Below are 26,723 nucleotides of genomic sequence, written 5' to 3'. Positions count from 1 at the left end.
CTGACTTAAGAGTATTCATTTGACTTGTCAAGTTTTGTCAGTTTCTCTATTTCTAATTGGACTCAATACATTTTTAGTTTTAATTAACTTCCTTACAGTCATCCCGAAAGAAAGTAGAAGTCATCTGAGCCTTTTGATTTGAGAACTTTGGACTGTAACCCTCACCTTTTATTCTCCAAGTCATCCACAAGCATTTTATCCATTTGGTTTTTTTCTTCTAAGTTCATTTCAGCTGGTCATCTTCATTCCCTTTCCAAACTTAAATGTTACCAACATTTTTTTTATAACAGCATGTTGAATTGGAGTGTGTGGCCCCTGTTAGACAGTAATATGTCAAAATAAGTTTGAGCTACTTTTTCTCTTGTAGACTCTGAGTTTCTGCAAGAAGCTGTCATTACAGTGTATAAAACCAAGGTTTATATCAGCTCTGATGTAGCCCTTAACAGCCTACTCAGGGACAGTGCAGGATTTAAAATCTCCTCTATTTCGCACAATCACAGTCTGCAATCTCCATTAGTATTTCAGTTTCTTCACCACCTTTAATAAATCTAACGCTGTTCACTTTCTGTGCTAGCTACATCAAAATGTACTACAGATTCCCTGTGGATTCACATTCTGGAGAAAACCTTGACTCCTAAGATTTCCTTTTATGTAGACTGTTCTGCTGTTGCAAGCAGACTGCCCTTCAGTCTTCTTTCTCTTAAGTTCCTGTGGTGCAATTATACTGTTGCTGTTGATGAAACCCATCTCTCTTAAATAGGCTCCCTTTACTCCAAAAGCTTTCTCGTTCCTATTACTTCTGTCCCCATTCTCCCAGTGCTACTTGTTCTGCTGCTCTGCACAGCTCTGCTGCTCAAGCTGGCCCCACACATGATTCTGAGGAAAATTTGAAGAATGGTAACAGAGGTGGAGATTTCCAGTCTTGCGTTTAATTAAAATGTTGCTTCTTGGTTTTCCTTCTCTTCCCTCTTTTCTTTGGAGTTACTGATATCACGTGCTGTTACAGGGAACTCTTTCTCAGGTCTGAGTACCTGAAGCCTTGTGGAGCCTCTGCCACTTGTACCACAATCAGGCATCACCACCAGGCACACAATCAGCTGCCATCACCAACAGTTTTTGTGCCTCAGAATAAAGGCACTCAGGTTACTCTACTAATATAAAGCGAGAATAGTGGCAATTTGCGTTAATTAAGTGAATTGCTGTCTGCTGGAGCCCAGCAGTGGGTGGGTATGTTTTGCTTTCAGTTCCGTGTCATCAGTGTGAATGTACACAGCAGGGGACCGAGAAGCTACGGTGATAGCCTGCTGCAGCTGTCATAGCTAAGCTTACTATGAAACCAGAGGTAAGAACCTTGATTTTGGTCTGAGAAACATGAGTTTAGAACTCTAATCTGTACATAACTATGTTCATCACTTTCAGTGGTTTCCCTGTCCCATAACTGAAAGGAGTTTGTTTGGGGAGTTTTCTCAAAACAACAAATCTATTTCATCCCATGGCAAACTTACTTGATGTGGTTTTGCATTCATATGTTGACTTTAGAAATAACCATAAAGTTCGTTGCCCATTACATTAATTTTAACTGAAATCCCTGGTCACCTTCAGACTGCCATAGTTTGATGGTAAATTGCTAGAAAGGAGAATGGATGATAGTGAGAGCTAATTGTTACACCTGACCGTGATTGTAACAGCTGGTCTATTTGACACGAGGTCATGGGCTACCTTATTAAGTAGAATTCAAGCAGCTGAGAAGGAGCCGTTTGTTTCTTCTGAGGATTTGATTCTCAACGAGCTCCTGCAGTTTCACTTCATTCTGGTTCTGCAGAACCACTGGACAGAGAATGTCAATCAGAAATAGAGGAACATATGCTTTCCTCTTGAGCGGCAGCACCTCTAGATAGACCCAAAAGAAGAATTCTTTGCATATGGCTTAATGCATTGTACAGAAGAAGTGATGGGCTGTTAACAGGCTGTCCAGAGTCACCATGCATCTGCAAGAAGTTGCAAGACATTTCTCTCTTTTATTTATCTCAGTATTCAGTTCTGTCAGTTTACACCACCAAATGCAGTTGCAATAACAGTAAAAGGAGGGTAAAGACATGGTGTCTGAAGAGTTGGTGGAGTTCTTCTGCAGACTTAATAGAAAAAATGTACAAGATATGGTTAGATACAGGGTTCTGTGGAGCAGTTTGCAAGCAACATTTAGATTGTTGCAAATATACTATCTGAAAAATAATCTTTATGTATAATATCACAGCTGAGAATTTTGCATCCTTCTGCAAATGAAAGCAACACAAAAATACCTCAGTCAGTGCTGACAGTGGGAATAGATCAGCATTAATTTATTCTGCTTAAATTCTAGGCTGTGTGAAATATTTGGGAAAGTACATTCTCTCTGTGTATGTAGTATAAAAGTTCAGTTAGGTGATAAGTGATAGATGTTAATGAATCAACATACTAATTTTTTTTAAAAAGAAGGTACCTGTGAAAATGTTATTGTACTCCGTGTGTGGAGTAATTCTCATTTCCTCATCTAAATATTTCAGAATGTATAGCTAGTTTATGTAAGATTCCATTTTGTGCTTTGTCTCCATAGACTGAGTCTCAGCTTATTTTTCATTAAGTTGGGAGTTAAGTAGGTGATAACATCCTCCTCTTATTAGCTTGGAGAAGATAAAAGCATAAACCATCCAGTAGATTACCATGTTTTTGATTCTGTTGGCAGCTACAAAGGCAATTCCATCAGATTCCCAAAGCTGACTTTAGCAAAGAATCTTTCTACTTTTATATCTTTTTGCAAAAATTTAAATTACTTCTATTAAAAATATGCAAGCATTAATTAATTCTTAGTATTTTAAATAAAAATCAAGTGAACAGAATTTTTTTTATGAAATTGGGGAAGTTTCTTATCCAATTTGCTCTTTGAAGGATCAGATTAGAAATTCATTACGAAACAACACTTTGTGCCACATACCAGTTCTGCTGCTTCAAGCTAACTCAAAATCATTGAGAAAATTGAATGCCTGAAATTAGAAGCAGACATCGTTGCTTTTCTTGCACGCCCTTCATGTCTCCAGCAATAGGTAGAGATAATAGTATCTGTGCTGCAGAAGGAACAGATACTCTTTTAGTCTCCTTCACACGTAGCAACACATCTTGGTCAGCAGATCAAACATGAAACAGGTACAAGCAAGGTTCACTGGCTTGAAGTTAGCACGAACTCTTGGGATAAATTTATGGTGAGCACTAATTGGCTTGTCTGTGGGGAGTGTTGGAAGGATCTATTGTTTGTTATTTTCAGACAACAGAAATCTGAAAGGATTTGTAAGATGAGAAGGAAGCTTTCTCCCATGTCTTTCAGAAACTCCAGGAATATGTGTTTGCCTGAGGATGTGTTTGCCATTTGTTTTCAAAAATGCAGCAGTTGAATAATGTTGATAAGTCTCATGATTGATAAATGAGTGCAGTTCTTGTCTCCCTCCTGCCAAAAGCTTGCCTCTGCCATACGAAGGCTGTATTTGCACCCTGTCTGCAAATGATTGAGAAGGAATTTGGAAAAGATGTTCGCAAGAAAAATCTATGCTACTTCTAGCTCGATGAATGGTAAGGGGAATTTGTGGTTTTGCCCCTAAACAGAGATGTCAGGAAGTATTTGAAAGGCAAATCTGTTTTCCTCGAAACAGTCAGTGTAAGGGCTCATTTTGCCCAGGGCTAACTGCGCAGAATTGGGCTCACTGCAAACTTTTCTTAAGCCAAAGACTGAGAAAAGAACAAATATGAAGATTTGAAAGTTGAAAAAGAGGAGTGGTATGTAGTGCAAGTGTCTCATACAAATCTTGCTTCCCTCAAGAAAAAATAGTTTAGGATGTACTTAAACAGCAGATTCAGTTTCTTAGCTCCCTGTTTACAATGCAAGCCTTTTGTCAACACATACACAAGCTTTTGTATTCCCATAGTGTTAGCGGGTCAGCTTATCTTACTGTTTAATTTCCTAGTAAAACACAAGATATAAAGGAGGTCAGAAGGTGATAAAATATTCTGAAGATCTTGGTTTTTGTTTGATGTATTCAGCTCTGATATTCTTTGCTCAACCCACCCAACACCCAATGAACTCCTTCAAATAGTGGCTAATTAAGACAGTACAGTATGAGGGAACTCTTACCATTCAGCTGCATGAAGGCTCAAAAGCTTATTTTAACATCAGAAAACCCAACCTTATGTAAACTTACAAAATTCTAAAGCAAACAAGGAAGATCATTCCAGCAGCAGTGTTGCTAGAGTAGAGTCAACCTTCAATTAACAGCAAGCTGTATTCTTTCTGGCATCAAAGGCCAGCTCCAATGTTTCTTATGCTTCAGATGCATTGAACTATCAGAAAGGCTCTGTAACTAGTTAATGTGAAGAATTCGATGTCCTGTTTGTTTCTTTTCTTCAGTCTTTAGGCAATCATCTGCTTTTGCAGGCTAAGCAAAATAACCATACTAGTTGGTTTGGAAGATGGTTCAGTCCTGTTACTTCTTTAAAGTCATGTTGTCCCTTGGAGGGCAAATTGTCCTTAGTTTTGCAGGCATGACCAGATAATTTTACAGTCCAACAGATCCTAAAGATCATCATGTGAAAAGGATATGCTATGAACTTCACTCCCTTCCATTTTTCTTTGAAAACTTTTTTTGTTGTTGTTTTCTTTGTTTTCTTCAAACCAGCAGCTGCAGAACACAGTCAGCAGCTTACAATGCCATTTCTTAAAGGATGCTATTTTCCCAAAGTTGTTCTTAAAAAGACACTATTCATAGTATACAGACAATTTCAATCTTTTTCTTTTTATCATGCAAAACCAGTGAATAACTCAAAGCTTCTCATCAGCATTTGCTACTTGTTAGGGTATCTCTTACAAACATCATTCAATCTGTGTTCAGTCTTTTCTTTCCAGAGTTGCTTTTATTTCCATTTATATTCTAGAGGGAAGAACAAATAATCTTCCCGATTTCAGGCAAGATCTATAACTGCTGAGAAGCTCTGGGACAACATTGCCCCTCTGCTGCAGGAAACTATGGCAGTGGTTCTCAGCACTTATGAGCAGAATTACTCCGATTTTAAATGTCATCAGCCTTTCTGATTTGCTTGAAGGTTCTGTGTTAAGTTAATATGGTTATTAACTGACACAAGGTCAAAAGTAAAGACTTACTGAGATAAGGAGAACTTGCTCAACCATTTTTTTTCTTGATGGACTATGACAGTTGGTAACAGAATTAATGAACGGGTCTGGTGCTAAGGTACCCTTTTTTCAAATCGCACTTTGAAGAATTTTTGTATCTAGCTCCAGCTTGAACTTACAGTTAAGGTACTGTCGTGTTTTAATTTACATACCATCAAATGTAAAAATAATTTAGTGCAACCTGCAAAGTATTCTCTCTATGTTGAAGGGTTCACTCAAAGAGTAAAATAAAACACTAGAGCAATGTCATGAGTTTTGGTAAAAGTGGAGAGAGCTTATATGACTGTCATGCCTTTTTTCTTTCCTCTTGCTTTAGATGGGGGGCATGGAAAGCAAAGTAGTAATACCTACACATGGTAATAAGCATGCTTGAAATCTTCATGGATACTTCTAATTATTATTTCCTCCAAATATTTGCTGTATTCAAAAATAATGTAATTTTCAGAGAGAACAATTTATTGCTGTTTAATTACAGAAATGATTTTGAGGTTTAGCTATAAAAAAAGTTTTATCTGCAGGGAATTCAGAGAAGCAATTGAATTGCTCATGAATTTTATGTGCTGGCAGCTCTGCTGCTCAGTCAGAAGGCTTGTTTCTGACTCTTAAGAATTCAAAATGTCTGCTTGCCTCCTTATAGTTTTAGTCACTTTAGTTTTATGGCTTGTCCAGTAAGAGAAACATCCTACAGTAAACAGAAAGAAATTGTATTACTCTGCCTGATGATTTAAGTTATAACATAAAAGCAGCTTCTTAAATCATAGTTCTTCACTCTTGAAGCCTCCTGTTTGGCTTACATAAAAAGAACTACAAGAGTTCACATTTCTTATATTTAATATAAGGAAAATACACAGGCACTTTATTTAGGCTCATTTTGAATGTGCCCATTATTTATCAGACAATTCAGTCACTATTATCTGTCACAGAGGTCTCAACAATAAGAAAGCAAGCATGAGTTAAGGAACCATCATCTCTTTGTCCTGCTATATAGCAGTTTTTTCTCATTATATTAGTTATATAAAAAGCCAGCTAGATTGTCTATCAGAAGTGTTATGGAGAAAGGAGCCTGCTGAGTATGACAAATTTTAACCTGTTTTTCCCCCTGAAAAATAACAACTGAAAAATGCATCAATGCAACTGCTAGTGTTACCAAACACGCATGTGGTGGAGTCAAGCTGAGCTGTTTACATGGTTGTGAAACCAAGCTGAATTTACTCAAAGGGCACCTTCTTAATCCCATTGTTTGTAATGGAATTTACCAAAACAAATTTACTTAAATCTGTAAAACCACTGAAACATGAGGGCTGGAACAGATAAAACAGTTTATATCTTTTCCATGTGAGACAGAAATAGTCAGTATCTGCTGGTGGTAGACAAAGATCAATGAAAGAGTTTTCTGATCAAATGGCTTGTTCCAAAGTGATCCATGCTGTAGATGTAACAGTGACAGTTGACACTGTCTTTGTACTTGTCATCATTTTACTTGTTTCCAGTCTCTGCAATCACAGCTTTTGGAAATGTGTTGATTTCAATCCAAGTAGAAGGATTTAAAAAAGCACTTTACTGTTTAAACATTGGACAGCCTTCATATGCAACATTAATATGAAGTGAAACTCATTATATTTTATATGTTTAAAGAGTAGAAGAAACACTAAAAGAGTAGTGTTTAATTTATTCTCCTTGTATCCATGAACATATCAAATGAATGTCCATGGAGTTGCCTATAAATGAAGAGGAACAGAGGGTCTCTGACACAGGACATTAGACTAATGCAAATGAACTCCTTAGGTTTTCTGTGTTTAATGAAGACTGTGTAAAGGCTGGAACTTGGTATTTCTGTGCCTAACATCATGATTTATTTTTAAGATATCAGTATTCAAACTTGTCAGTTTGGATTCTCATACTTTGTTCCTTTTACTAATTCTTTCATAACCTACGTTGCATGTAGTTCACTAGTTATTAATTGTTTTTATTGTTGTTATTATTATGACTTTATTGCTTACTTCATTCTAAATCAAGCCACTACTACCTTATCAGACAAGATGCTTGATTAATACATCGTTCGGTGTCTACTGAAGATATAACTTGGACAATAGTCACTTAGGACTATACTGTGACACTGCCCTGTAGATATCCTAATGCTATGCCACAAAACATGTGTAACATTTATATAAAACTTTGAGCAGGAACTGAAACACAAGACATTCCCTCAACATCAGGAAACACATTTTTACTATGAGGATGACTGAGCACTGGAGTGATTGCCCAGGGACGTTGTGAAATCTGTCCTTGAAGATAGTCAAAAGCGAACTGTACACATTCCTGGGCAATGGGCTCTGAATGGCTCCACTTGAGAAGGAGGGTTGGACCAGGTGACCTCCAGAGCTCCCTCCACACAGGTCTCTTCCAGCCTCAACCATCCTCTGATTCTGTGACCTTTCTCTCACAGCTTCATGAAAACAGCCCTTTGGCTATCTGGAGCACATTGTATAAAAACAACAAGGAAAGGAAAGCTTTTCTTTCTTAGGACCACTGCCCTACAACTGCAGATCCAGGACTGTTGCTGTATAGCAATAGGGGTAACTCCAAAAGGAACAAACTTTTAGCTGGCTGGAGAACTGGTGCTCTGTGCTACCTGCTCTGAGGACACCATCAATGCACATTCTAATTATTTGGGCACTGCCTCTGAGTGATACGAAAAACTTACTTAAAATACCTGTGATGTCAGATCGAGGAAGATGTACTGATTGAGAAAGACTGCCCTTCTGAGAAGAATCAGAGGAAAAAGACAGAGTAGTTATGTTTTTCCTTTTGCTTGGCAAGCTGGTCAGGTTTGCTAGTGGTTGGTTGAAGGAAGATGACAGAATATGGGAGATCCTGAACCTTTGGGCTCTTTTGTCCAAAGACATTTTTGATTCAAACTGTTGAGAATCATTTCATTAAGTTAGTGTTTTGGTGTTGGAGTAAAATATTAAAGTGAGTAAATGAAGTTAGAAAAATATAAGAGAAAGAACAATTAAAGTAGGTATCCTTTATAACATACTTGCATATTTAAAAATACTAGCATATTTGATGACCATATTTTAAAACTCTTGCCATTAACATCTGGAAGAGACAAGTGGCGTGTGGCACTGGCTGAAACAAACAGCTTTCAATTTGCTGTTGAGTTCCCATTAGAAAGCAAATAGAATTCTGTTTAGGTACACAGAGTGATTTTAGCATTTTCCGTGCCTGACACCATGGTCTAGGAGTGTAGTTTAGAGTGAAGAATCACTCTAAATCACTTAATGGTATTGGAATTAAAATATACAGTTGAATTTACAAGGCTAGGAATGAATCTTCTGTTAGCACTTTATGCTACATTAAGGATGTAGTTATTGATTCACCATGCAACGTTTATTAGGCTCCTCCACCCCAGCCCCTGCTTTCACACAGATGGTGTTGTAAATCACCTCTCAATGGTCACCTGCTTGAAAGGAGAGTTTCATATGCAAAGCACTGTTCTTTGTTTAGTTATGATAGCTTGCAAGATATAAAATGAGGCAGCTATTTAAATTTGTTGTTACAGCACTTGGACTGGGTACACAAGATTAAATAAGAAGAAAATTAGGAAGCAGATGCTTGTGGCTTAACAGAAGAATTGTGCTAAAAGATACTCTTCATTACTGCTGGATATGAGTAATTTTACTAAAGCAGCTGTTCCCTTAATCAGGAAAAACACAAACCTCTAAGATGACATCCAGATGTTTTATGTATTGCTTCACAATATAATGAGTTTCCATTGTATATGCCATATTTTTAATTCCATTCGTATTTACTTACATGCAGTATATTTCAAATACATGTATCATCCTCCTGAACTGTTCAAGACCTGAGGACTAAATACGTGGCATATTTTTTACTCTTGACATCCTTGCCTGGTTGTGTCTAGGGCTGACAGTGTCTCTCACCAGTATCCAAGCATATGAGTATCAGATTTCCACATGTTAGAAAGGGTTTATTTTGTTGGGGATGGAGGAGTCTTGGGCAAGAGGTTTTTTTAGTGCTAGTTTATGTTCATAATTTAGTTGTGCAGCTGTATAGTGTCTCTTACAATGCTGCCTGTTGTTCAAAGCAGAACATTCCATAGTGCTAGTACTTGTACAGTAGGTTACTATCCGATTCCAACTATACGGATATTGGGTAAAAACAGAATTTTAAAACTTCCACTGGCTTTTAGGTGTGTGCTCAGCCCTCCATTATGGGCTGCTGACATGTATAATGCCTGCTAGCTTGCCATCTGTCCTTACTGGAAAATCATGCTTTATCTGACTGGAAATCCAGTGTTCCCAGGCTTTCTATTGTTGATAGGATGCAAAACTGGCATCCTAAATCTTTTACAATGATTTGTTGATCTGAGCTCTTTCATAATTTAGGTATTTGGAGTGGTGTGGTATTTCAGAGTCTTAGGGTTTGAGCAGAGTTTTTGTAGATCTTAGGTTTGTTACCAGTATTTTGTGCCTCAGGAGCCAGTTGCCAGCACGCAATTAATCTGTACATATGCAGCAAATTCAACTCGTTACTCTTTGTACATACTGGGTATCGTAACTCTTGAAAAATTAGGGCTGCCCTGAGTTTGGGCTGAGGAATTCTCAAAGGCTTTTATAAGTAACAAATTCTTTTTGTTATTATAGCCAATCATTAAAGTTTGTTTACTACATTCATCACCCCCCTTTCTTGCATTATCGCAGCAGAGATATTATTAAATGGTTGGTTCATGAGCTTTCCAGGTACTAATGGGTTGTAGCTGAGATTATAATTGTTCATGCATCCATAAGCTATAAAAAAACTTACACTTTCTTGACATCAGTAGATAAATTAGAAGTTACTTTTTCTCTTGCAATCTAAAACTTCTTCCTGTTAAATAGTTCTCAAAGTTTGTCTGTGTAAGCAATCTTAAATGCACGTGAATAGCACAAAAGGAAGTAACTAAATATAACAGGAACAAACTCTACTTTTATGGTATTTTAATTCTGCAATTATTTAGAAATTCCTTCTTTTATTTGAGTTCTAAAGTGCATGTCAGATGTGGATAAGTTACTGTACATTAATATTTCTTTGGTTTATGAATGACATTGTTTCTGATAGCTTGTTCCACTTACTAGTGGCCTTTCTAAAATAAGATTTTCAAACACAGTAGATCTACTTAGAAATTCATTAGTTATAAAACAACTGAAGTAATTACATGTTAGCTACTACTGATAACTTGAGGGGGTTTGTGCTTGTTGCTATGTGCATTTGGATGAAATCTGGAAATCTCTAACTAATCCAGTTACTTCCATTTGATTAAGTTCTCTATAGTCTTTTCTACAGAGGGGGTACTCTTCATGGTATTATGTGACTTCTTTGGTACAGTAGTCAGCTGGAAAAGAAAATTAATTTTCTTTCCATCAGTGAAATTATAACAAAAAAGGCTAATTGGAAAAAAAAAGGATTTTTTTTTAATATTTAAACTACTTTTGTAATAAGTCTCTTTTTAAAGTGGATTTTCTTCTCTGTGCTGGTGACCAGCACACTGGACTGTTCTGGAAAGGGTAGTTACAAATCTAAAATCTTACCCATCTTTGTTATTTCCTCAAGTTGAGAAAGACGTGTACTGTTCTAGCGGTTTCCAAATGAAATAGAATTGTTGCTCACAGATACCGCAAGCTGCTTGAATCTCTCCAGTAATTTATTTGCATACTTCTACAGTCATTGCTTTCAAAAGCTGGAAACTTAAGTGCACCTTCCTAAGTCACCGTGTCCTCTTGGATGGCGAGATCTTTCACAGGGTTTGGGTGCTCCAGTGCCTGCTGCTGGCACAAGTGTATCACATAGAGGGTTTGGATTCCTGTACTGAAGATCTCATTATAAATACTACCTGTAGTTAGATTAGCCTTAGATTTGGATACAAAGCCCTCTTTTACCCCAGGATCTGTATTTTCCAGGCTCTCTCCACTGAAAACTGTTTGTCTTTTAAAATGGTATCACATGCTGGGCAGGATTGTGGGAATAGCTGCAGATTGTCATTATTTTCAAATGAGACATTCCTCCTGCTTTATTCAGCTGTGATGCTGTTTATATTTGTGAGGAGGAGAACTGTATGAAAACTAGATACTTGGAGAATTTTAATGAGAAGGGAACATCAGAGATTGTTTCCCAAACTTAAGGTTGGGGTTTTTTTTAATTTAGTTCTTTTTCCTGGGATTCCTGACATATCCTAACCCCAAGATGTGCCTGTGTCATGCCATGTAGCAGCTTCACTTGTGCTTCCTCTGCTGCTATTCCAATGGGCTAGGAACACAACTAGTTGTATGTTGTTAACCTCTCCAGGGAGGGGGTGTCTTGTTTAAATTCTTAAGAAAATAAAGTAAAAGGCTGCTCTGTTCAGTTAGTATTCTCATGTGAAGGTGTGACAACCCCTTTATGAAGGAGTTGAAGCATGCTGCATTTCTTGCACAGTGCTTTTACAGAGCTGATGCCACTTTAAATTTCCAGTGCAGAGTTATCTCTTTGCTGCAGGGGTCTGACTATGCCTGGGATGCCCCTGAGGGTGGGCTTGGCTTGGCCAGTGCAAGAAGCGGGGGTGCCTTAGGGTGTGTAGTGCAGAAGACCCCATGGCCTCTGTGGGGAAACTTCTCACATCCAACCAATCTTTGGGCCTCTATCTTGGTGCAACCCCAGGAGAGCCAGATCTGTTTGACTCAGCCATCAACGACCCTCTGGTCTTGGGGAGGTCTATCAGCTTTGGGCAAAGGTGCATTGTGTTGATGTTACACCTGCAAACTGGAAAGCCTTCCCAAAACTCTGAATGGTGAAGAAAAGGATGCTGACTGGTGTCAGCATGTGCCATTGTGTTAATTGTTCTGGCTAGTCTTTGACCACTAGAGGTGTAGCCTCAACTGAAGCCACTTGGTTTTGATGCACTGCCCTCCTCTTCTGTATCCTAGTAGGAAGACTTGAGGTTGGGTGCAGTCCTGGGCTGGAGGTGGGCTCATGTGTTAGTGTGTGGATTCGCATGCTCAAGTCCAGCACAGGAGCAGGGTTGGCCCACAGCCAATGAGTTAGTCTTGAACAGTCTGTTTCCTGGGGAAAATGCTCAAAACACGCTCCTGGCACTTCTGGATCTGGGTGTACAAAATACAACTGCAAAAGTCCTCAATGAAGTCCATTTGGCTTCTTCTGTTGGTACTTGTTATCACACTGACATTACTCATTACAATGCTTGTTTCCAGAAGTGTTACTAACTGTCTCCTCGCCTTTTAGCACAGAAAATTCATAACTGACTTGGCTCAGCCAGCAGTGAGGACTGAATGAAATTAAACTCAAAGCCACCTGCTAATGTCAAGGTGACAGTAATTGTAAAAGCCATAATTGCTACTGAGTTAATGCCAGCATCTGGGTAACATACCCAGGTGTCATCAACACTGAAAATGTATTACAGGAAATGGTTCCAAGTAGCATGGCACTTAGGTGTGGTATCACTTGGTATTGCAGATAGTGGCAGAATTCAGCTTACACTGTTTCAAGTATTCTGGTATGTCAGAATTTTTGTACCATTTCTAATCTTTCATTGTAAAAGTAAAACAAATGTAAATATAGCAAAAATACTGAATTGTCTTTCAGTGAAGAAGGTATTGGAATAAGTTCTGAGAGACTTATTTTGTTAGCAGATCCCTTTGAATCCAAAACAACATTTGTTACACTGGAAGGATTTCTAGTCAGTGTTCTGTAGAGCAGTAAAGCGGCTTGTCCCTGTTCATTTTTCTGCTCTCGTTCTCTGCTTTTGCTCTGAAATATTCATTCCTTACCCTACTGGGAAACGCAGTCGGGTACAGGAAAGAAAGCAATAAATCTTACTTAGTGGCTTATCAGTTTCTATCTGTAAATACAAAAACCAAAATGAGAATTGCTTAATTTGACAGAATTAGAGATGTTGAGAAAATGTCTTTGTCAGTTGAAAAAAGGAATATTATTACTTCCTTTGGTGTTAAATTTTAACTTCTAGTTTCCTTTGCATGGAGAACTTTTTAAGGCAGAATTCTGGCTGTTCTTTAATTTATTATACAGTACCATGTTATGCTCATTTTTAATTAGACATGCCTTATATACAGTGCTAAGATGTTTCCTGTGTTTTCTTTTCTTTCTGATTAGCAACAGCAATTAAATCTACAATGAGGTAATCTAACATTTTCAAAGGGATTTGTCATTCCAGCCAGAGGAAACATTTTTGTTTATCCAGAGAAGATAACAGTCTTGCACTATAAAGTCAGTGCTCACCAGACAACAGCTCTGGTCTTAGCCCTGCAGTTGCATCTTTGCAGACAGATCCTCATTTCTCTGTGGGAACACTATTTTCCCTAATAAGATTTGTTAATGGATGGGAGAGTCTGCAAGATCTGATTCATTGTGTCATTGGGTGTTCTAACAAGAGCATTGCAGTTCTGAGTGTATGATATCATAGTTAGTGAGTTAGTTCTCTCTTACAAAGATCAAAAATACTTATTAAGACTATGCAATAAATGAGAAAGTTATGGATTTTTCCATTGCTTGATATGTGCATTGCCTGTGGAATGACCAGACAGTAACAGGAAAGCCGAGTGTGTGCAGTGGTCAGGTGGATTTCTTTTTTACGTATTCCTGCTTAGCCAAACATTCTTCAAGGAATTGCTGAACTGGAGTAATGGTGATGGTTTGGAGTGACTTTTGTGCTTGTAAGGCACTCAGGATTGGTAAACTCAAAGGACAATGAAGGTGCTGCTTTATTAACCCTGAGCATATTTTAACAATTCACAGTTTACTAATATAAACAGAGATTGCAACAGAAAATGTTGTAACTCTGTCTTTGATATAATCTATTATATGATTACAGTAAGTATCTTATTTGCTTTAGTGCTAATTTTGAATAGAACTACAGTGGAATCAGTATTTATTTCATGCAGGAGTCCATCTTACATAGGACCTTCACTCAGTGAGAAGCAGTATTATACCTTCTAAAAATGTTAGTAATACCTTCGAGTTTAAAAAGAGAATTATCTCATATCCAAAGCCTGACTGCTGGCAAAAATTAGGTTAAAAAGAAATGCTTTAAAAAGCATTTCATTTTCTGCTGAACTTTATAGTTTTACATACTGATCATGTATTTCTGACTGGTTTCAATTATCATTTACTTTCCTGAATCAGAGTGCTTCACTTAGAATAATTTTCCTTGTTGCAATATGGTATCTAGTGGAGTTAAATATGAGTGCAATTTTTAGTGGTTTTGTTGCTCTTTAAAGTTGGAGTATTGTCCTCTGACTCCTCAATTTAAAAGAAGGAATTGATGGCAGTGTGTCTTACTCTATGCATCACCTGATAAAGGGACTGCTGATATGTCAGGTAAATAACGCCACACTACCTCTTCTTTAAAAAGTGTGCAGTCTGGGTATGATAGAGCACTGGAGAAAGTGATGGGGACCTTGGGAGTGGTTTGTAGACTTGTAGGTAAACATTTAAACCAAGTGTAGAGTGAAGGGTGGGTGAAGGCATGTCTGTGACACCTTCTACCAGGTCTGATCCAGCCTGAGTATTTTGTATAAATAATCCTTCATTGTTGCTGGCTCAGCATTCATGAGGAAAAGCCAGAAAGGTTGCTCGAGCCTCTAAAGAACCACTTGAATGTGAAATTTTACTGTAGATATCTTCCTTTATTATATATAATGTCTCTCATTTTTGTGCTCTGTCATTTCTGCCTTTGCTTTGTGCTTCTCAGCACAGCTGTTATCATTTGTGCTTACCAAAGTATTACTTTACTGAATGATAGTGGGGGGGAGGATCAGGGCTTGGCAAAATGTTGGAATTCATGTCAGAAGTAGAGATAATGAGTAGAAGTTTTTGTTGTTTATTTACTTTTATTATCAAAAAAACCCCAAACCAACAACCTTACCCTGTACAATATTTACTTCTCATCCAATACTACAAGTTTCTGCAAAAGAAAATAAAGTGAACATTGTGGGTGGCGTGCAATCATTGTAGCACCTGGCTTTTCTTTTTATTTGTTTTTTTTTCCAGCTGTTAAAGCTGAAAATTGAGAAATAAAATGGTTCCTTTTATAATCCTCCCTCTTTTACCCTTGCTGTAAGAGTATAATTTTATCGCATGAAGCTACTATTTATTGTGTTCAGTCATTCAGTGTTGTTGTATTCTTGGCATTCTTGTCTATACTGTTCTACTTAATAGATGGTGATTTAGCAGTCAGTTTTTCATCCATGTTAAATTAGCCCTAGAGATAAAATTGGATAATGTCCGTAGTTGACTTTGATTTTAAACTTTGGAAGGGGAAGGAAAACCACTAGCATGCATTAGTAATAACGTGTTGAAATTCCCATGTAAACGAGAAGTGCATCTTCACCTTGGCATTTGTTCCGCAATTGTATGATGACCTAAAAATATTTTTAAATTATTTTTTCCTAGTTGCCTAATAGGAAAATTGTTTACTCCATTGGAAGAGGGGCATTTTGAACAAGAAGCAAGTTAGAATGCCTGGCTTCACTGTGTTCTAATGTTGGTGTTCAGGGCACTGTTTTTAGCAGGAGTGAATTACATTTTTCTTCTATATCCCTATGTGGAACACTGCTTACTTACTTCTTTGCATGGGATGTGTTTAGTTTTTGATAACCATTGTTTGTGGCATTTCCATAAAGTAGGCAATTTTTATTTTGAAGCAATTTGTGTTGTTAATTTATGAAATAAATATGGTAGAATTTAAAAAAATATGAGAGTTGGTAGGAATAGTTGAAAGAAAAGCATTATTGCTGTACATCAAACCTTTAAATAAGATACTGAAATGTCACATTTTTGTCCAGAAACAATTATTATAATAGACCTTGTTCTGAGCTTGCATGTAATCTTTTTAATGATGAAAGATTGATACAGCCTGTAAGGTACAGCAGTTGCTGAGCCTTTCTGTGTCTGCAGTGTTTGTGTGTGTGTTTAGAAAGGGAGATCTCTTCTTGTCATTATATACCCATCTAAAAAGAATACATATGACAACCTTAACCATATTCCCTATCTAGCCATTTTACATATAGCAAAAGGTGGGGTTTTATGCTGTGCAGCAGATGCTTCTACAGAAATTCTGGGTCCTGGTGTGCCTGCTGCTTAGGAGGATCATCGACACTCTCCTGTCAGTACTTCAGTGTTTCAGGGCAGAGGTGCTATGGTAGGCAGATGAGTTGATCTCACCGTATGTTGTGAAAGGCTGAAGGAGGCCTCTCTTGTGCTAAAAAAGCAAAGAATGGGTTTGGCTTCAACAAACCAAGGTGAAAAATTTGGCTGCATAGTGTAACGTGGGGAAAGCTTGTGTGGTCCTAGTGGGCTACTGTCACTTGCTCCTCCCAGGAAAATCTGCTAAGAAGTAATTATGTTCTGCACCAACTGTTTATCAAGGTTTACCAAGTGTTTATCAAGGTTTTAACCCTTGGGGAGACTGAATTATGTGCTGGGTAAAGATCACAAATCCATAACTAATTCTTATCAGAATCCACACAATTTATAAACTGAGAAGTCAGAAATATCATGGATTATGAAGGGATTTCCAAGCAAATTGTTTTCTGTGCTGCTGTTTCTCCCCAGCACTCACATGCAACCCACTTGAGAGAGTTTTCTGACACCAACCACAATTTGGATTGAAATTACCTAACCTCCCTCAAAATTATCATGTACTATAATTCTAAATCTTGAGATCTGCATCATATGAAGAGAATGGAGTGGGATAGTTTGGAGCTTCTTTACAGTAATATGATTATCCCAGAGTTTTATATTCAGTCCTGATCATATATTTTCAATAATAAAAAGCTTTCTCCAGTGTGGCTTTTGGCTTTTAGAAAGTTGGATTTTATAAATTGTATTTCATTTGTGTGGAAAGAAACTTCTTCATTACCCTCATTTTGACCAGCAAATGTCTTTATGTATTCACATAAACTTATATGCATGGCTACACCACAAGATGTATCAAGTGTACAAGCTGATTTCTAATACATAAATAAATATAAATTCATCATAATTATGTCTGAGAACAAAAAGTGAATTAAACAAACGATTAATAGAAGGAGAGAACAATGAAGGTGACTTTGCTATTTTGACTACTACACCTGGGATAATCCCTTTCAGTGTTGCGCAACATCCCAATGTAATTCCAAGGAAATAGGCCTTGGACACTGTCATATTGAAATAACTAAATAGGTTTCTATATTTAAGTTGGAACAATATTGCCTCTAATTAAAAACTCTCTTAGTAGAACACTCAGTGCTCAAAAAGTCAGATTAGTGTAACCTGAACTGAGCTGATAGTTGAAGGAAAGCAAAATCCTCTATGTTCCACCTTTTTAACTCGTAAAAGTTCCCCTTGTTAAATTGTTTGTCATTCTTTTAAGCATATGTTAAGCATTTTGATTCTTTGTACTTCATGTTTTTAAAATGAAAACTGAAACTCTTCAGATGCTAAATGTTAGTTAAGTCTCAGTCGTCTGCAGGAGTATAATCTAATTTTTTGATTAATTGTGGCATTGACACTGTTTGGGCATAAGCTAGCTGAGTCCATAAAGACTAGTGCTGCATTTTATTTTTTTCTCGGTGATGTGTGTGGGTGTTTTTGCCACAGATTACCCGTGCAGCAGATTGGCAGTACAGCAGGTATGTGGTGATGCAGCTCCAGCTCCCACAGCCTACTGAGCCACTGTTAATAAACCTCACTCAAAGCAAAAGTGGCCTTTCTGCAGCTGTGTCCCCACCACTCCGTCAGGAGGTGTTGCCTGGGGCAGGGAGCTGCCAGCGAGCCAGCCTGGATGCAGCACCATACCTGGCTCGTGGCCTCTGCCCTGAGCTAGGGGTACCTAGCAGGGGCAACCAGCAGTGCATGAGCTGTTCTGTGACATCCAGAGCAGGTCTTGCTGCACTGGTGGCTCTGGTTTGGTGATGGTCATGCCCGAGGCAGGTCATCTGGGCATTGTCACTCTGTGATCCTGCTGTGTGAGTTCTCTTGTCACCAGCTGTAATTGAAAACAGGTCATGCTGCTTCGTTCCTTTGATGTCATTCTAAAAGAACAGGGATGCTTCATTGTGCTAAGGTGGCTTGTACGATATGCTCAATAATGGTATTATTTAAATTAATTTAATTTGGAGCAACAATGCATTTTCCAACACTTGATTTCTTCTTAACTTTCAGATTTTCCGAAAAAAGGCAGTGGAACTTGGAGAGAAATTGCTACCTGCTTTCAATACTCCCACTGGGATTCCTTGGGCGTTGCTTAATATCAAGAGGTAAAACAACTGCTTTTTGGTGACTAGAACACATTAAAAATTATGTTGAACCCATCTTTACCGCAGAACTATTACAGTTGCTGTACAGTTTTTGTGCTTTTGATTCTGCAGTTTAAATTGGAAAATTTAAGTGGATATATGTTATAGACATGACAATACATATAGAAATATATTTATACATCTCACAACTTCCTGCGTTTCTGTCAGTTAGCATATTGCTAATCACTGAGGTCCTTAATTGCTTTGACTGTTGTTTTAGGTAGTAGGGTAAGAGCAAAAGAGCATGTGCTACTCTGAAAGGATGTTTTCTAGCCATTTTATCTGTTCTCAAATGTAGCATCAGTGTGACCTTCCTATCAAGAAACAAGAGTAATACCTGCTACAAGTGACTCATAGTTTTGTACCCTCTCCCAAGGAGTGGTTTTGCTTTCAGCAGTCATGGTTTGAAGGCAGCCGTGTGTTTGCTGTAGGAGGTGCATGCTTTCCTGAAATCACTCTTGCCTCCAGTATCTGACTGTGACGTGTCAGCAAGTCCTTGGTCTGTCTCAGAACTGCTAGCAGAGATGCTGTACTGGTAAAGAAAATTCTTTCTTTGCGCTGCCTGGGGAAAAACATTAAAAGTTACACCTGTAGGGTGTATTTGTGTATTCGTAGGACACATCAGCTTCCTTCATACTGCAAATAATCCCCAGCATCACTCATCACAGGAAAGTAAATTAGGAAAAATTTCATGTGTGCATGTGTTAGTAGTGTGATTTTTTTGCATGGTTCCCTTCTTGGCATCTTCCACTATTCTCTGCTTGATCTGTATTTATGAGCACACCTTTTCCCCAGAGTAGGATGTACATTAACATGTTGCTTGATTGGCTATGTGTGCTTCGAGCTTCACACTAAACTGCTCAGAGCCAGTCCTCCAAAAACCTCTGGCATGTCAGTTCAGACAGACTTTTTTTCCACCTTCCTTTCAAACAGCAGTGAGGTAGAAGACAAGGAAAAGCACATCTGCGTGCAGGAGCAGGAGAGAGTTGGCATCTCCTGAACTTTCTCGTCATTGAAGAGGCTGATTAACTGCTGCCTGGTGATGATTCCTAGACTTTGGTTAATTATATGCATGCTAATAATTTCTTCTCAACGGGGTTTAATGAGTTCTGCACAAGTTCAATAGTACAATATCTTGAGATGTGTTATTTGTTTTTAAACTGTTGGAAAAACTTCATAATACAAAACCCTAGCCTAAGTTTGAAATTGAAACACAACTGTACATTGCCCTACATGGTATATATAACCATATTTAAGGTATTCAGGCTAAAAAAGTGCCTTTTATCTATATCCCTGCTTAACTAATAAATAAATCAAAGATTTTTTGCATATTGCTCAAATTGTGTGGTAGATCTTTATGGTTTTATTCCTACCTTCTTGCAACAACTGCTATGGGGCATTACAAATGTCAGCCACAAACACTGCAAGGTGGTAATGCAAGAGGGGTTTGTTTCTTATCTGGCACAGACAAGTGGAAGAGGATCTCTGCTAAAATAATTTCCTTTGCTGTGGCAGAAAAATTTACGTTAAATGCTGGCTTCTTGGTTATTCATTCTGAATCCTTGCACATCTGCCTAGATTTGACCTTCAGTAGATGACTCTTCCATAATGCTGTGAGTAAATAAATATGCTGTCATCCAGGCTTAGGAAATGCTAAGCCACCAAAGCCTGCATATATTACGGATCTAATACGCCTCATTTCTGATTAGTGTTTTATTTGATTTTATTTTGATTTATGCTCCAAAATGGAGAACACTCACAATAGATTATGGGTGTCAGTGGTTATTTTTAAATAACTATTTTTGCATTAAGAGATGAGTTGAGTATTTGTTTCACTGTGCAAGTGTTCATCACAAAATAGTTTTTTCTGCTCATCCTGTATCATCATAGACAGACTTGCTCTTTCCTTGAATGTCCTTGTGTGTAAATATATATATGTTCTTTTGTCTGACATAGATATGTGCATACATACTAAAGGCATCCACCAGAAGTCTAGTTCTTTTTATCTTCTCCATTTTATTTCTTCATCTTGCTTCTTTCCTCACCACTTAGTGACCATGGGACACTTACTGTCTTATTTGTGGAACCCTGATTATCAAAAAGTTCATTGTACAGCTAAAAATACTTGCCAATTCTTGAATGTGTTTGCTTGTAAAATTTCCACTGGTCTCTAAAGTACATTTTAAGTAATTAGGTTGGTTGTTTGTACTGAGATTTCCTTTTCTTCTTTCTAAAGTTTCAGTTGCACTTCCATGTTTCTGATGTTGTTGATATTGCTCTCTATCTTCTTTGCAGCATCTGTTTTTCACTTCTGCTTGTACTGCCAAAATCAAAGTTCCTTCTATTTAAGTAACTAGTGTTGCGTAGCACATACTGACCAAAATGCTGGTACAAAGAGAGGCTTCAGAAGGAGAAGTATATAAAGCTGTAGTGGGCCGACAGACAGGTGTGAGTCTTATTTTGAGGGATGAGGAGCACAAGCTGGCAAAGCCACTTTTATTTATTTGTTTTGTTGAGCTGTTTTATCTTCAGTACTTCTAAAACACCAACTATAGCAATTACTTAAATTACCACTCATTCATGTTCCTATAGTTTTTCTCTCAGTGTTCTGTGACAATTAGGTGTCTGCATGCTAAAACTGTCATTTTCCTTTCTCTTTAAACACTTCAAGTAATTTATGACTGAAAGTTGGATTGCATGTGTATTTCTGTAATTTACCTTTGGGGTTTAAGAAATAAAAAGATCTGAATGACTCTCTTAGTGAGTTAGCTTAACAAATACCCAGCTTTGCATCAAGTTTGCAGGATCAAGTAATCTTTTTACTGTATCTATTTATTTTTACCCCTGTAACTACTAAAAAGCAAGCTGTATGGGGATTGCGTTAATGAAAGGATGCCCAGCTGTGACATACAAAGAACACAGACTGTTGTTAGTCTGTTGGATCAATCGGGTATAAACTTAGAAGATTCTGTGTATGTTTCTTTCTTTTGGTTAGAAATTGTGCCTTTATGACACTTTCCCCCGTTTAAAAGAAGACCTGTATCTGGGTTCTAGTCACTATTTTTCTGATAAGACCACATTACTACTTGCTGATAAGCAACCCAGAAGTATTCCTATATGAAAGACCATACTCCATAAAATGTTTTCTCTTTATACTTTGACCAGTTGCATAGTTGTTACAAGGTTATTTATTGTGCCATGTGGGCTATGATGTAGCAGTACTGTTAGGCTTTAAGGTGCCTTCCTTTTTATGAAGAATCAGTGTAGCATGTAACCTTCAAGTGCATTTGAAACTTTGAAAAATACTTACGCCCTACCTTAATGAAAAAGTTTTCAACTGGACTAACTAACATTTTTTATTTCTGGAAACAGAACAAACTGGAAATGGTATCTAAGGGTCTCATAGTATGTAAGGGGTATACCATGTTCCTCTGTCTCAGTGACAAAGCTGATTATGTAAGCATTTATAGCTATAGCAACCTTGGCAAGTGCCGTATAGAAGGAAAAGCTTTGAGGTGTGGTTGAAGCAGGTCAAAGGAAAGAAGCTTAACAGAAATTAAAAAGAAATGTGATTAATGTGTATTGCAATCAAACCACAGAGTATGGTAAGATTTACTCAACATGAACGTACAGTGTTTACTGTGCCTGATGTCAACTCAGGGTTCTTTGCCTTTCACACTGTAGTATTGATTGTACATTAATAGCAGACCTCAGTTGAATTCAATATAACATATTTTATGAAGTAAGACAGCAGAGGCCTTGCTAAATTGTTTACACATTCGTAAGTACCTGAGGTTGGAAGTGACAACGCTGCAATTTATACCATTGGGATGTTGTCAGCATGATTTTTATACGGGGTCTTCTTTTGGCTTCTTATTATCAGCAGCATAATTATTAGCATTATTAAAATTATTACATTTTATAGAGAATATTTAAATTGGGCCATAGGCCTTTCTGAGCCTCACAGTTTTCAAAGTTTGGACAAAAGCTTATTGGAGCTTATTGGAGCACCTGTGTGGCTTAAGAACAAGGATATACACCCACAGCTTCCAAAACATTTTTCTTCTCTCACATACCCTGGAAAAAAGAAAATAGCAATCAAAAATACACCCAGTTTGGGTTTTTTTTTAATTAATTTTTACCACCAGCTAAGATTCCTGTTCCACGACAGTAGTGCCAAGTAGGATGGTTCTCGGCACTATCCTGGCTTGCCCAGCAGAACCTGGCTGCTTTGGAGAGGACTTTCATGCTAAAATGCCACAGTGTTTACCAGGATGACACAGACACAAGGGTGTTCTCATATGGGGTGCTCATTTTGGTATTTCAGACTATTGGGCACTTGTTCTGGGGCTTCAGACTACTGGTGGTGTTTTAGAAGCCTATCTCTCAGCACCTTCCACTTAGGTGGAAATGTGGCCAAAACCAACCACTGAGGTATGAAATGTTGTTCTTGAGACAACAGAACTTGCTTGAAAATATTTTAAAGTTTCAAAGTAATTACCAAATTTCAATTTCAAAACATGTTTGAGGTCTCATATACCTAAAACAGTTGAAGTCTTCAAAATGTCTTTTTTGGCTACCTCATTAGAAAATCTCTGGTACTCCTAAGGAAAAAAATTTAGCATAAAACAGAATTGTTCTCTTTGGGTTCTGGGACATTTTCCAAAACATCAAAATCAATGCATTTATGAGTATATACCTTTATAGTTTGCAAAGGAATCTTAATGCATTGAGGAAGTTTGAAAATATAACAAAGAAGGGATCCAGTTATGTAAATTCAGTAAACTTTTTTGGACAGCTTTTAATTCTGCCACTTACACCATCATAAATACTTGAAGTATGATTGTTGCATTATGTTGCCAAAGTTGTTGCAACTTGTTCGTATGATACGATATTCTTTAAAAGAATTAACAGTTCCTGCTTTTACTTGTCCTAGTGATGCAACAACCACTATCTTGCAGAGATTCAACCAAGATGGAAAATTTAATTTTTTTGGCTTGCACTATTAACTCTACTGTCTAAATTAGATTAAATTTAAAAAAAAAAAAAGGCTAGGATTACAGAGGTTTATTCTTCAAATTTGGTTGTCTTTAGCAAAAATAAACCTATTTTTTAAAGGAAGTTCAGAGAGGAAAAACTTACGTTGTGTGCACAATTTGTTATTGTAGGACCATGCAGAAGTTGTGTTTAGATGAAATCTTTAATTTTATTCCTTATGTGTAATTTTGGCATAATTTTAGAGGAAGAAATCAAAACTACCTATGGAAAAATAGCTAAAAGTAGCAGACATGTTTTATAAAGGCTTTGTGTGTGTGGTTTTGGCAACTGTTTCCACTGATGTAATAAAGTGGAAATAATAACAAAAAGGATTTGGATATGGAGTGAAACACTGAGATTTCCCCTGTAGCACAACAGACCAGTTGAAAGCAGACTTTTGCCTTCAGGCACTTGGCTCACGGTGTGGATTTGTATTAGCACTGGATGCAAAGAGATAAATCCTAGCTGAACTTTACCTCTGTAAAAATTATTTGTCTGGTGTTAAACATATGTTTTGGCATAGAATGATCTGCTGTCTAGAGATACTGATCTCTTTCCATTGACTAAAGAAGACCTTACACAAATAATTGAAAGAGCTAACATCTCGAGTTGAGGAAATTAATTCCATCCTAATTTATAACTAGTGAAAAGAATTATTTCAACTGAGGATACATTTTTCAGCACAGACATTTCAGTTCATTGCATGATTCATAGACAAGTTTACATTTCCTTAGTCAGTATTGAATGCAAGACAAATTGGAAAAATAGTTTTGTGTTTGGGGCATTTTGATATCACCATGTTATGTGTCATCTGTTAAGACAATTCATTGTTTTAGGACATGTTAGAACACCACAGTAAACAAATTTCTTGCCATATCTTTGTTTTGTCTGAAATGAGTAGCCAGTTCAGCATTGCATGACTTTACATTCAATATTCAGTATATTTGACTTTGTGGTGATGTCTGATTTGCTGTTAAGCAGTGTAAAAATTATTCATAATAATATCATAAAAATTCCATGAGAACGTTCAAGGAATGGAGCTGTTTGGTAAGGAAGAAAAAGAACCTAGAAAAATATTATTTTTATGATAGCCCATAATGATAGACTGTATTACTCAAATATCAGCTTCAATTCCATATTGTAATGCAGAATTTGTGTGGGAGGCTGCCCTCTGGCAATAAACAGGAAGGATTTGGGACCTATTATTACTACTGCAAAATATCCTTCTCAATTTAAGTGCTTTCTTTATAGTCAAAAGAAAGAGATTCTAGTCCTAAATACTAAGTTTACATACTAACTCTTTCCCCGCAGTTTATTAATGCAATGTAAAATGCCTATAAATACTTAAAAGTTTGTAATTAACATACTATTTATCTGTGTAATACCCTATGTGATTATCAGTAGTGTGATTCCTCAACATAAAATGTATGATTGCAAACACTTTATAGGTCTCTGTCGTGCTAACAGTAGATAGCAATCTTTTATAAAACAGAACAAACCTTGTGTCAGACAGCCCTGCATAAGCCAGTTGGATAGAGAAGGCTCTTGGTCTTCACTTCATAGGTCTTGTCCCTCACCTCAGCAGACAGTCTTCAGGGTATGAAAACCTTCCCCAGCTATCAGAACATTTTGTCTTGATGGTTGAAAAAAATGGGAAATGGCTTTGTGCGTGTGTGTTATTTGCCAAGACAATGTGAAGGTTTTCTGCACTGGAAATGGAGAGGGATTTGAGTTAGGATAACCAGGTTGAACTATTCTGTGTTTTCCCTAGAAGAAATCAGGAATAAGTTCACCCGAGTCACCTAAGGCATATTCCAGTAGATGGCAAGTACCTGGCAGGTATGGCAATTTTTCTTCTAGTCTGGTTTTAAGTTAACCAGTCCCTCATTGAAACACAGTGCCTTAGGGTGGGAAAGTTGCCTCTGATCCTCGGTTCGCTTCCTGAGCATTAAAACCATTCTTGCTTCCCAAAAAAATCTGCCTGCCAAATTTTGAACTTAGAATTATTGAAAATAGGATTTTATAAATTAGTACATGGATGTTGGTGTTGCTTGTACTCTTGCTTTAGCTGGATAACTGCTGTTATCTCCTTGATATTGGCCAGTGCAGCAGGAACAAGCTCCCACTACTTTTGGGGCACTGCAAAGGCACTGAGAAGCAGCTTGAGGAGCAGTTATTCTTTCCTGAAATAATAGAATCATAGAATTGATTGAGTTGGATCATATGCTAAATTATATGCCCAGTGCCTGGCTGGCTGGGTGCTTTTCTTTGGCCTTATTGACTATGCTGGGAATGCCAACACTTGAGAGTAGTCATATTAATCTTTGTACTGGTTAAAGATCATTTCTCTTTCAATTGCTTGCATCATGTATGTCCTAATATGTATAGATTAAAATTATAGCAAATTGTAATGGAATAGTAAAAGATAATCTTACACAAAACATGACTGTTGGCAGAGGCTTCTTTCACAGGGAAAGGAATCAATTCCTACAGATTTCAGGTTTCATGAAATAAATAAAATGAGCATGAGGACTTCTCAGTCACTTCCACCACAATTCAAGTTACCCCAGGAAAACACATCATCTAAAAGTGATAGTTGTGTTGGGATTGTTCCACCTAAGAATTTTCTAACTGACAAATTATAAAGGCACTTATTAATTGTTTGCCTGCAAAATCCATCACTAATTTCTCATTACAGAACTGTTGAAATGACTATGAGAAGGGGAGGAGAGGAGTCATTTACAAAGTGCTTTGCTTGTGTATTTTAGCTGAAATTACTTTGATACTTCTACCTGGCTAAATTCTCGGATTGTGTAGGTAATTATTAAATAGTGATTTCAGAATTAAAAGGCATGTAGGGTTATTTGTTTGGTTGTTTGTTTTTTCTTCTGTGGTTTAAGCATCTTTATGACATCGTAGATAATAGGATTGAGATCAACCAAGCACTCTACTTTGACTGCCTGAGTAAGTTGTTAGTATAAGGGTATGATACCTGTTCGGCATTACAAGACCAGAGAAACGGGGACAATTCAAAAATAAGGATAATTTACGCTCTAAGATAAGCAGTGGTTTAAATAGCTAACTGATGTTTCTAGTTACTCTGTATTCTTACTGTCCTAAAA

At 37.3% G+C, this 26,723-nt stretch overlaps 1 protein-coding gene across 1 annotated transcript in view; it reads left to right on the top strand.

Moving 5' to 3' along the window:
- MAN1A1 (mannosidase alpha class 1A member 1) overlaps positions 1-26,723 on the top strand; it is a 146,735-nt gene that overhangs the window by 63,412 nt on the left and 56,600 nt on the right. Inside the window, exon 5 of the mRNA XM_071548977.1 lies at positions 18,431-18,525. Within this exon, the coding sequence (XP_071405078.1) occupies positions 18,431-18,525 (95 nt within the window). The remainder of the gene's footprint in view (positions 1-18,430; positions 18,526-26,723) is intronic.

The sequence above is a fragment of the Pithys albifrons genome, chromosome 2 (genome assembly GCF_047495875.1).
Source record: "Pithys albifrons albifrons isolate INPA30051 chromosome 2, PitAlb_v1, whole genome shotgun sequence".
NCBI lineage: Eukaryota > Metazoa > Chordata > Aves > Passeriformes > Thamnophilidae > Pithys > Pithys albifrons.
This window is presented reverse-complemented; position numbering and strand designations above follow the sequence as displayed.